The sequence below is a fragment of the Monodelphis domestica genome, chromosome 2 (assembly GCF_027887165.1).
Source record: "Monodelphis domestica isolate mMonDom1 chromosome 2, mMonDom1.pri, whole genome shotgun sequence".
Lineage (NCBI taxonomy): Eukaryota > Metazoa > Chordata > Mammalia > Didelphimorphia > Didelphidae > Monodelphis > Monodelphis domestica.
The window spans coordinates 179,227,323-179,239,801 of NC_077228.1; the positions used below are offsets into that span (position 1 = coordinate 179,227,323).

Here is a 12,479-nt window from a genome sequence, read left to right on the forward strand (position 1 = left end):
ACAGGTAGGAAAATATTCATTAATCATGTGATATAAAAGAAACATTTACATTTATAATTTGACATTACCTTAAGACAAAGTTTGGATTTCATTCTTATCTGGAAATTCAAGCAACATATCCTGGAAGCTGTCTAAAAATATCCAACCAAAAACAATTTGGAACTTCACCCCCCCCCCCCAAATTGACTCAAATGTGTATACTCTTTGATCAGCAATAAATACTACCAGGAAGGCTATAACCTAAAGAGATCACAGACAGAGGGAAAGGATCCCTATATATGAACATTTTATAACATCTTTTTGTAATAGCAAAGACCTAGTAACAATCAACTAAAGAATAGCTAAGCAAATTAAAGTCTCTGAATGTAATAGAATATATTAATTGTGTAAGAAAAAATGATAAAGGAGACAGTTTCAGAAAAAAAAATTATACGAACTGATGTGAATGAAGTAAGCAAAACCAGGAGAAAATAATTTATATATTAAAATACCATAATATAAAATACCTTTGAAAGACATAAAAAAGCCGATCAATGAAGTGAACAATTCAGACTGTAAAGAGTCAAAGAAAAGGCATACTCATTACTTCCTAACAAAGTGATAATGAATGAGATGTACATTTTTAGACACGGCCAACATGGGAAGGAGTGTGTTTTGCTTTGTCTATACATATTTGTAACAGGTTTATTTTATTTTATTTTTTCCTTTTAAAGAGAGAGGGTTACTCCCACCTCCTACAAAAAAAGAGAACATTGAAGTAATGACAGATGAATAGCACAGTTTGGAAAGGTACATGTTGAATTTATCATATGCTTAAAAAGAAAAGGAAGCTCTATATCAGCAGTTCTCAACCTCTTGATTTGTAGCAATGAGAATGCATAATGCATATCAGGTATTTACATTCCTAATCATAACTGTAGCAAAATTACAGTTTTGAAGTAGCCACCAAAATAATTTTTTGGTTTGGGGTCACTGCAACATGAGGAACTGTATTGCAGGGTCACGGCATTAGAAAGGTTGAGAACCACTGCTCTATATGATGGAGATTCACAGCATCATACACAATATTCCCCTTTCTGTTTACAATGTATATGGAAATGTTCATTTTATCTGGTTTAAGTTCAGAATAAAAATAAAAAAACTTTTTAAAACCTCCATTAGGGGGCAACTGGGTAGCTCAGTAAATTGAGAGCCAGGCCTAGAGATGGGAGGTCCTAGGTTCAAATCTGACCTCAATCACTTCCCAGCTATATGACCCTGGACAAGTCACTTAACCCCCCTATTGCTTAGCCCTTACCACTCTTCTGCCTTGGAGCCAATACACAATATTGATTCCAACATGGAAGGTAAGGGTTTTTAATAAACAAAACAAAACAAAAAAAAAACTCCAATAAAATGAAAAAAGCTCTAATCACTTTTACTACTGTACATAGTGCATTTTCTTAACAATTCATCTTTCAACATTTGCTGTTAGTCTGAAATAAGGGCACTAAAAAAGGTGTCAATTTTGCCTACTGATCTAAATGAATTCTTTGTGTTAAGATTATTATGCTTGTTTTACTATGTATCTTCTTAGTTTTATGGAGAGATAAACTACCCAATTAGCTAACATGTTCACCTTTAGTTTAACCAAAAAGTAACATGACATTACGTATCTTTTAATATAAGGATAACATTCATAATGTACAACAAAAAGTACTTGACTTTTCTATGTAACTTACATGACTAAAAAAATTTAAGCTATAGGATCAACAGCACCTAATGCAGCACTATGCCATGGAGTTGCCCTAAATTCTCAAAGGGCATGCCAATAAATGCCAAGCTTTTCCCTATAAGGTTTGTAAAACTTAAGAGCACAGGTCTAGTGATGAACTGTATGTTTGTCATCTGAGAACTAGTATAACTAAATCAGAGACTTATTAATTTGAATACCAGGTTGATGGAATTTTCAGCCCAAGGAATTTTCAAAGACCATGCACTAAGCTGTAGAGGTTATGGTCACAGTGTAAAGGGAATAATTCCCTAATCATTAAGCAAGATGTTCAATATGCTGACATATAGGATATTGAAAATTATTCACTTAGAAAAATTCATGAAAGACAATGTTGACTTATAGACTGAGTAATTAATATCATGATATAATATAATACAAAACAAAAATTGTCTCAGTACTAATCTATACTATCATCAGATTTAACTTTTAAATTCAATGGGCAGTCTACAAATATCATTAGATATCTGAGACATTAGAATCAGGGAACCAGTAAAGAGTTTACTTCCTACACAGGTCTGCATTCTATTAGGAAAATCTTTTAGAACAAACTTACATTTCATATGGTCCAACTCCTCCATGGTCCATACTTTCACTTAATTGACCCTGAAAAATAAGATTTAAAAAAAAATTTTAAACACCAGGACCATAAAATAATTTCTGGCCAAGACTTAGATTCTCTGTAGTTTATTAGTAACTGAACAAGATCATTTATAAAACTTCCAGGAAACAGTTTGTAGGGCATCAAAATGCCACAGAAAAGTAACTAAATAATGAGAATTACACAAGTACTACTGTGGATATTCTACTTTTTTTTTAAACAGTTGATATTTCTTGAGACTGTTCAGTAATTTGTAACAAGTTATTTCAGAAACTGCATGGATTTGTGATTCCCACCTGTCCAAAAACCACCTATTCTTTGCATTTTTTAAACTGAAGCCACTCTATTCCAAACAGAAAATACTGAATTGATATAATGTGTGTATTTTTCCTATGTGAAACTGACTCTCCTGTCACAAACTAAAATAAGCACAACCATTTCAAGATATGGTAGTCAGCACTATTTTTAATTCTGATTGGGGCAAAATTAAACAAATATCTGCAAAGACCAAATGGCTAAAGGCTCTGGAGCTAAATAGTCCATTTCAAATCTGATAATAATAGGTTACAAAATTACTCAGTGATAGATGTTAGAATTACTACCAGGAAATGCAAAATTGCTTAAAAGCAATTAGGAGTTTGGTAGATTTTTAACATACTCCACTTGGTTATGAACCTGAGATTATTGTTTGAAAGGTTTAATATTTAACCGTGAATCCATGATAGTTCTTGACAGTTGTATAAAAAACAGTTAATTGACTATATATATTTGTTTTGCTTTCAAAGCAAAAGAGTCAATTTGGGAAAAGAATATTGTCCATAGAACAGGAATAGTTCTTTCTAAGAGATCAAATACCAGGAAAACAAATGCAATCTGGCCATTTAGTTTGGCCGAGAAACTACTGTGAATAGGCCAGAATTATGGTCTTCCTCATAAGGGCTCATGTGAATAAAACAAAGGCATATATCAGTGGGGGCAATACAAGAAACTCACACTCTTTCTACTTACACATTTTTTCTTCCTTGGTTTGAAGACTTTTTAATCTCCACAACTATGAGTAAATCACCTATTGTGACGTAGTTGCTTTTAAGACAAAAGACTCTGACCATCTTTCAGAAGTAATGCAGCTGGTATTACATAATTCTGCTCTTCTCTGATGTTACTTTTATTCAGTTCTAAATTGAAGACCACAAAGTAGTTAACAAAGAACCATAGCTTTGAAGCCAACACTCCACTCAAGATATGCCCTATGGCTGTGTTTCATTTCCTGAGCAAGACGGGCCTGTCTTACCACCTGCAGCTGCACAAATGTTTTAAACTTTCTACCGTTATGTAAGGCCAGAAACATTTAAAATAAGTCATCCATTCTTAGTATCCACCAGTAACTGTACACTCTAAGCTTCAAAATCAGAGTTTTAGGAAGAATTCCTTAATTAGGACTATAGCCCACAAAAGGCAATTTTCTTTCAATATGAACCTCTTTATCCATATTTCTGTTTTGTAGTTTTTCTTCCTTCCTTCCTTTTCTTTCTTTTCTTTTTTTAAATTCATGCTACGATAAAGTGACACTAAATCTGGGCTGCAACACTAATAAGAATAATATTACTGGTATTATAAATCTCACATGGTGAAGTGCTATGAAAATGTGAGTAATTACTGTGATCCTCATCATTATATTTACTATCTCTTACTTTTCCTGTTTTACATAATTGTACTGTTGGAATTGCCTTCTCCTGTCTGACAAAGCCTGAATTTATCTCCCAAACACCATATAAAATGCACTGTTTAAAGCTGGCTTAGTAGAATGACTTCTGTTTGCAAAAGTTTTATTTTTAAACAATTTAAAAGTTCAATCTATATTTATAAACTAGGATTTTATAAATTAATATCAATTAAAAGAAAATAAATTAATGAGAAGGTAATTTCCAACATAATAACCACATTACCATATAATTAAGTACCAAACACTTTTCAAAATACTCTTAAAGGCATCAAAGCTGAAAATTATTTATCATAGTAATAATTCAAGAAATTAAATGTAAATGTTGATAGCTCCTTTGAAGAAATTTTTTACATTTTCAAATCAGACTCAGGAAATTAACCACTCGATTTTAAAACTAGATTGTTTTATTCATAGAACTCCCAAGTTTCAGAGAAAAAGTTCAACTCTATTCAAAAAGAGCCTCATGCAACAATCTTAAGGCACTGCTCTGAACATACAACAAACTGCAAATTAATCTATTCCCACATTAACTGCTCAATTTCTAGTCTTTTCGTGTTTTATGTTCCTATAGCAAACAGCAAATGCCAGTACTTTCATTAACTCTTACAACCTCTGATGAAGAACTTTCCCTTAGTTTCAATTAATTGTTCCAGATTACAGTCATTGACCAAAAATTCAGCTGGTCATCTTTTTAGTCTGAACCCATGATTTCATCATCTATGTAGGAAGCTTCCCAAAGACAAAATTCCCATGACCAGTGCAGAATAGCAAAGGGCGAGGGCAGCTGGGTGGCTCAGTGGATTGAGTCAGGATCAGAGATGAGAAGTCCTGGGTTCAAATCTAGCCTCAGACACTTGCTAGCTATGTGACCCTGGGCAAGTCACTTGATCCCCAATGCCTAGCCCTTATCACTCTTCTGCCTTAGAACCAATACATAGTAGTGATTCTAAGGTGGAAGGTAAGGGTTTAAAAAAAAAAGAATAGCAATGGGCACTGAAAGCTAAAGTAACTAGGATCACATGATCAGGATGTATCTGAGGCAGGATTGGAATTCAAGTTGTCTTGACTGAAACTTTCTATCTGCTCTATCACAGAGCCTTTCATTTATTAAAAGCATTCAATTAGGTTTGTTTCCTTTCTAAAAATACTCATTTTATTTCATTTTAGATAGTAAGATGGCATAATGGGTAGGGTAGGTCTTGGAATCCGCAAGAACTGAGTTCGAATTCTGCATTAGACATCGTGTGACCCAAGACAAAGTCATTTAACTTCTCTCCGCTTTAACCTCTTTCAACCTTACTCTTCTGTAAAATGGGAATAACAGGAGCACCTATCTCACAGAGTTGTTGTAAGGATCAAATGATTCTACAAATATTAAATTATTAATATGAATGCCAGCTGCTATTATTATTTTTAAATGCATAAATTTAGTCTATTACATTTGTTCCTCTCTGAAAGATTCATTTAGTCTTTCTGCCTATGGAAAAATTAACAAATACTTAATGAAGTCTAAGTGCACACATACCCAGAAAAGTTTGCCCCATTCTAAATGGTGTGACACTGGCGTCCCATGGAGCATGTAATCCTACTAGTTATCTGACATCTCAATTATGTAGCACTGCCAAAATAACTACATTTATCAATAAATCACTCTTCAGTAAAAATGTAGAATGGAAAATGTTCCCTAGAGATCCCAAAGTCCAACTCCCTCAGTTTTCACATGAGAAAGTTGAGCACCAGAAAGGTACTATCACCTAAATTAATTAAATCACCTAAAGTTAGATGGCTGAAGTGGCAGAGCATATATAATTGAAACCAAAATCTCTTGATTTAGATCTTATGTTCTTTCCACTACATCATACTGAGGGCAAACTAACTGCTGGCTAATTGGCAACAAACAATGTTAACAGGCTTGACTTTTTTGTACTCTATAAGCTATTAGCACAAACTTGAAAATTTAGTTCAATAATACCAATAAACAACTCCAAAGGAAGTTTTTTTTTTTATTTGAGTATTTCCATGATACTAGAGGATATAAAAATACATATTGGTTTGAACAATAAAAAAAATTTTAAGCATATTTTATAGATATCAAAGGGAAATTATTATAAACTATTTTCAAATGAACTGAACTATTTTCACATCTTTTCATTATAAAGGTCTGCTTTTTTATTTGGTCATTTTTCAATCATGTTCAACTCTTTACAACCCCATTTAGTTTTCTTTGGCAAAGATACTACTGAATAGTTTGCCATCTCTTCATTTTTCAGATGAGGAACTAAGGCAAACAGGGCTAAGTGACTTACCCAATGTCACACAGATAGGTAAATGTCCAGAATTTGAACTCAGGGAGATGAATCTTTCTGACTTCAGGTCTGCCACTCTATCTACTGAGACACCCAGCTCCCTCACCTCCATAAAAGTCTAGCATTATTAAAAGATAATGACAAATCAGGCCTCAGACACTTCCTAGTTGTGTGACCTGGGCAAGTTTATTTCCAACTACCAAGCCCTACCCACTCTTCTACCAATACTTAGTATCTATTCTAAGACAGAAGATGAGAGTTTTTTAAATTAAAAAAAAAAACCCTTTAATTCTAAAATTATCAATTCAACTAATAAAAGTATGCCATATTCAAGAATGTAAGCACTGAGAATTCAGGGACAAAGTCTCCTTTTTGTTTCAAATTGCATTTAATATACCATATGGTTTCAATAATATCAAAATCCAAGCACTAGGCTATGTGAACATATAATTAAGAATTGAAAAATCTTGCAACAAGCTACCTACTCTGCCAGACTACTTCAAAAATACTTCTCAGGTTTAATGAATTTGACAGTTCAATATAGATTTATTTTTCATAGGATGAATTTCATTTATTTTAGAAAGGCGGTGTGATGATGCAGCAGATAGAGAACTGACCTTCAAATCAAGTTCAGAGTTCAGGTTCAGCCACTGACAAATACCCGGGCAAATTAACAATGCTCTGGGAAACTCTTAAGATTAATTTGTAGCAAAATGCAGATCAAAGCAAACTATTTTTCACTTTAGTTTGTCTTTTATTTGGGGGTTTGGCTTTATATGAGTATTCTCTTACAACAATGACCAACATGGTAGCAAGTTTTACATTATAAAAAATGTATAACCCAGATCAAATTCCCTATCATTGCAGGGAGAGGAGATGATTTGTATCCTATAATTTCAGGAAATGTATCTTGAAAATTATTATTAACAGGGAATATAATTGGGAAAATAAAATATTTTTTATAAATAAAATGTTTTTTTAAAAAAATAATGTATAGAGAAGGTGTTGACTTGCATTGTTCGGAGTTTCCTCACTTACACCAACAAAATCACAGGCCCAGTTCCTATATCTATCCTATTACATTTATTTAGTGTCTATGAGCAAAATGAGCTGGGGTACAAAGAAAAATGAACCAATACCAGCCCTTAAGAAACCTGTAAATCTAATGAAATAAAGACAGAGAATAGCTGGGGGGAAGGGGGATGGCAGGAATACTGTTGGAGAAAATAGGGAGAGGAACTTCATCAAAGCTGTTCATCAAAACTACTGTTAAGCAGTGAAGTGAATTCCTTGTGCCTCAACTGATTTGAGCAAATACAAGCAAGAAAGCTCAGTAGTTTAAAGGGAAGCAGTAGCTGAAATAAGAAAGAAAAGGCCAATTGGAGCCAAAAAGTTTCAAAAGCTTGGGTAGAGGAGTTTGTGTTCTCTTCTAGAGGTAACAGGGAAACAGTTGCCTTTTAAGACAAGGAGTAACATGGTCAGAACTGGCCCTCAAGAAAAGTTTTTAAGACCCTAGGTCCATGAGGGTGAGCATATGGTACTTATGCCAAAGATGGCACACAGAGTATTCTCCATGGACACACAGGCCCCCCCTGTCCCTTCTTCCCCTTGGAGTTCCTTAGTAGAAAGGCAGAGGGACTGAAGAGAGTTGCTCCCCTCCCCCTCTCCACCCAGACTGAGGACATTTCTCACTTCACCTGGCCCTCTGCCCAGAAGTCAATGGGAGTGCTTCCTCCCTCCCCTCTGCAGGGTAAGTTGGGTGGCTTATAGGCTGCAAAGCTGGAGGGGAGGGGAGCACTTGGGTCACTCCCCTCCCCCTCTCTACACTTGCTTTAGCCACTCCTCACTTTATCCCCCACTCCAACCAGCAGTTCTTTCTCCTTCCCCTCTGTGGGGTAAGGCTGGGGCTGGATGCATCCAGTACTTGTGAGCAGGGCACCCCAGGCATAGCACATGGTCTCTGGGGTGGCATGACATGGCATGGCATGTGGTCTCTAAAAGGTTCCCCATTACTGACCTAAATGGAAGATGAAGTGGAGAGGGTAGAGACTAAAAGCATAGCCCAATTAAGAGACAATTATAATAGTCCATGAAGAAAGCACTGATATAAACTATATCAGACCTCCTAAAAGGGAAGACAGGGAGGGAATCTGACTCAAAAAATATCAGAAAAAAATTGTCAAAAAATTGTTTCTACATGCAATTGAAAAAATAAAATTCAAGAATTTTTTTAATAGTCCATGAAAGGAATAATTCAGGATTGATCTAGGTTGCTGTCTATGAGCAAAGAAAAGGGAACTGATGGGAGAATAAGGTAAACTTGAAAAGTAATCTTTGACTCTCTCCCCCAATCCAGGAGAGAGTCAAAGATTACTTTTCAAGTTACAAAATTAGGAACATGGTACTAGCCAGAGAAATAAAGAGGTTGGAAAAAGTGGTACATTTGGAGGGTAAGATGATCTTGATAAGAAAAAGCGTTATTCAATCCTTCTGTTTTAATTTCCCATCTTTAGAGTACTCAAAAGTCTTCATATAGAAAACATACACTTGTAAATATATATGGCATCTTTTTATGTACATATTTTTATACCTATATGTTTTTGTATAAATATGACATTTTAAAAAAACCTTGATATTTGTCACCTTTGTAGCATACAGATGTTAATACTGTCTGATGATAAAGGCATTGGGCAATTAAATAACATCCCAACAACACAAGCAAAGTGTAGCTAAGTTACTCAGTTCCTAAATTATTATTCTATCTATTTAACCTTTCCTTTTTGGATTTAAAAGGAAAACTCATTAGTATTTCTAAATCTCCTGTCTAAAGATCCATGCTGTTGCCTCATTAGGGTGTGGTGGTAATACTTTCTTGAAGTTAGTAAGTCTTACCAAGCAAGAAAGGACTGAGTAAAAGGATCAGTAAACAATGATAATATATATGAAATGTTTGACAAATCTGGAAGTAATATGACTGTGTAATATACATATATTCAAATACATATCATAATTTAGTTATTACTATTATTAACAAATGTACTCATAATTTTGGTCATACCAACTTAAAAAACTATATGCTAGAGTTGGCCTACCAGTTTTTCAAACTCCTTTCTCTTGACACATCATTAGCTGTAAGTCACTTAAACTATACATTTTATATCTGCAGCAGCAGATATAAATGTCCTCACATGAGTTCCCTCTTCCGTTGATGAAATTACAGATACCAACAAAAACAAAAAACATTACATATTAAGACGTGAAGGGGATGTAACCTGTCCCCTTATTCCCTACATAGAAAGTGAAATCACAGGCCAAAAGGAAAAAAAAGGCATATCAAGATATTAAGGGATCACCATTTCAGTGAGGGGAGCCCAGAGATGAAATCACAGATCTTTTTTGGTACATATATATATATATATATATATATATATATATATATATTTATTTATTTTAAACTTTGGACAATCAGTTCTTGTTCTTAATCCATGCCTTATCACTGATGTTTATTAGCATAGAAATAAGTTATTTTTTAGATTTACCAACTCTAAAATGTTAAAAAATAACAAATATTCCTTATATCCAATCTGGCCTGGAAAAAGAAATATTACAAAAAGAACGATAGAAGATAGAAACAAGCTAGAAAGTATTCATACCATAGAGCAAGGTAGCCCTGGAACCATCACTAACATGTTCCAGATAAAGCAACTTATTTTGGGGAGGCCAAATCACAGCTCTTGACATTGTTTTCTTCACTGCCAAATCTCATCTGAAAATTGCATAAACCTCTAGTCTTGGGGGGTTAGAGAGGGAGAGGAAATGGAAAAGAGGGGAATCACAATTTGCACTGTAAACATATTTTAAACAAACATACCCTAACCCCTACCCTTAAATTAGGAGAGATGCAGGTCACACTCTCAGGACCTCTGTGGCTGCAAAGCACAGCCCGCGGAAGTTTTCAGCTGTCATCCCAACAGCTGAGCTAGCGCTCTGGAGGCGCCAAGAAGCCCGGACAAACGCAGAGAGCGGGGGACCCGAGGCTGGGGAGCAGCTTGAGTTCTCCACGCCAACCACCACTGCCCGTTCCCCCGCGGCTGCCTCCCAGAACCGCTGCTCCAGGGTCACCCTGAGGCTCGCGCCATCCCCCGCCCCTCGCGGCTAAAGACCCGGGGTTGCGGGGGGGGAGGGGGGGAGCCCGAGAGTTCCGTGCACCTGCGCCCGTCAGCAGCCGCCCCCACCGCGGGATTACTGCTGCCGTGCCGCCGGACTCCGCAGCTGGGCCCGCTGTTCGGCCGCCCTCCCGCCCGCTCCGTTCGCCCTCGCTCCAGCAACAGCCCCTCGCCCCAGTCCAGGGTCCTGGAACAGGCCCAGCTCCCTGGGCCCAAGCCTACGCCCCAGCCCTGTCACCTCCTCCCGGCCCGGCCCGGCCCGGCCCAGCCCCCAGACCCCGGGCCTCACCCCTTCCTCCAGCTCATCCTCAGAGCCTGCGTCCTCCGGCTGGTCCAAGTCGATGTCAAAAACTCCTGCCATGGCCTCAGCTTCCCCGTCTCTGAAGTCTGGCGCTGGATAAAATCCGTCCCGCCGCCGCCGCCGCCTCATGGGCCCGGACCCGCCGCAGCCACCGCTGCTACCGCCGCCATCACCAGCTGCCTGGTCTCAGTGCGACTGCGCTTGGGCCCTAGGCTCACACTGCAAGTTCGGCCACTGCACATGCGCAAAACAACCCATGAAGCCGAACTGTGGGCAATGGGCAAATTTAATGCTTGCCCTGGAACAGAGGTAGTGGTTGAAGCATGCGCATAATGTCACCTGAAGTCGAGGGCATAAACTTGAGCGTGCATCTTGCCACTAAATCATTTGATAAACGGCGGGCATGCGTAAAGATTCTGACATTGTTGAATCGAAAGCTGAACTTGCGCATAACTTTGGGCAAACTGGGGAAGGGATGGGAGGACAATTAGGGGAAGGGTGCTCAGAACTGAACATGCGCACTCATTCTTCTTAAGCCTTGGATCCGGACAGCGAACAGGCGCAAGAAAAATGTTTCGGGAGGGGTCGTCGGTATTAAAGTGAGCATGCGCGATTTCATAGCCGTTATCCTCGGGCTTGGTTGTGCTTCTGCTAGATGAGTCTCTGTCTTGGCTCGCCTCCGAGACGTTGGTGAGTACTGGCCCAGTCTGCCTGGAGTGGGGAGGCCCGACATGAGATCCTTCCCTCCTCATTCGCCAGCTGTGCCCATCGTCGAGATGGCCTAGCTGGGAGTTTTAGAGGCCCCAAGTTTCTGGCTTCACAGCTCTTATGTTTCCCTGGTCTTTGGCTCCTCTGCAGTTTTTGACGAAGCCCATCTCAGAGATTTTCGCCGCGTGCATAGAAACCTGGCCACTGTAGTTTTTCAGAATTGTATTAATAAAACCTGGGATGGTAAGACTGGGAGCTCGAAGGAATCTAGGAGATTGAACACAGCGGGGCCAGTCACCTGGTTTTACAGGTGAGGAAACTGAGCCCCAGAGAAGGCATGTGACTTGACCAGGGCCCCCACAGGTAATAGCTTTGGTTGGAAGTTTCCGGACTCCAAATCCTGTGTACCTGTAGATAGATTTTTCTCCCTCCAGCCATGCAGATCACAACTCATCCATGTCTGCCCAAACCTTTGATCCTCTAACCAATATAATATATATAACATCCCCTTCACCAACATACACACAGAGCGCCCTAGATTGTTGCTATGTAACCACTCGCCTTTTAAAAAATCTTTTTCTGATCAAGGAGTTTTTATTAAGACACTGCTAAGTCCTTGCTCTCAAAGAATTCACATTGTAGTGTATCATATAATTCCAACCTGCAAAAGGAGACAAGATTTGGGAATCATACTAAAACATTTTCGAAAACAATGTGCATTTACTTATTTGGTACGGAGAAGCTCTGCTCTGTTGGTTTTTTTTTTTCTTGTAAAATAATTCAAAATTGTTTTTGTCTGGATGAACCCAATGTACCTAGTACGTGGTAGGCACTTAAATGATAGCTGACCCACTGACATGGTTACTCTTTTTCTATACTTTGTCAGTGCCTTCCTTCCCTCCA

General features: G+C 37.9%; 2 protein-coding genes across 7 annotated transcripts in view; one reads left to right on the forward strand and one right to left on the reverse strand.

Moving 5' to 3' along the window:
• Positions 1-11,132, reverse strand: part of RPS6KB1 (ribosomal protein S6 kinase B1) — a 33,002-nt gene extending 21,870 nt beyond the window's left edge. For 2 of the 4 annotated variants that reach the window (XR_008916323.1, XM_056816483.1), the window contains exons 1-2: positions 10,857-11,090; positions 2,328-2,377 (exon numbers count right to left, since the gene is read on the reverse strand). Coding sequence is in view for 3 of the 4 variants with exons in the window: in XM_056816483.1 (XP_056672461.1) it covers positions 2,328-2,377; positions 10,857-10,997 (191 nt within the window). In the remaining variant the exon portion in view is untranslated. Of the gene's footprint in view, positions 1-2,327; positions 2,378-10,856 lie in introns of all 4 variants that reach the window. The other 2 variants (XM_056816481.1, XM_056816482.1) reach the window with 2 other exon arrangements.
• Positions 11,133-11,200: 68 nt separating this feature from the next.
• The window catches only part of TUBD1 (tubulin delta 1), a 32,680-nt gene continuing 31,401 nt past the window's right edge, over positions 11,201-12,479 (forward strand). For 2 of the 3 annotated variants that reach the window (XM_007481773.3, XM_003340187.4), the window contains exon 1: positions 11,201-11,558. The gene's annotated coding sequence lies outside the window, so the exon portion shown is untranslated. The other variant, XM_001362478.4, reaches the window with a different exon arrangement.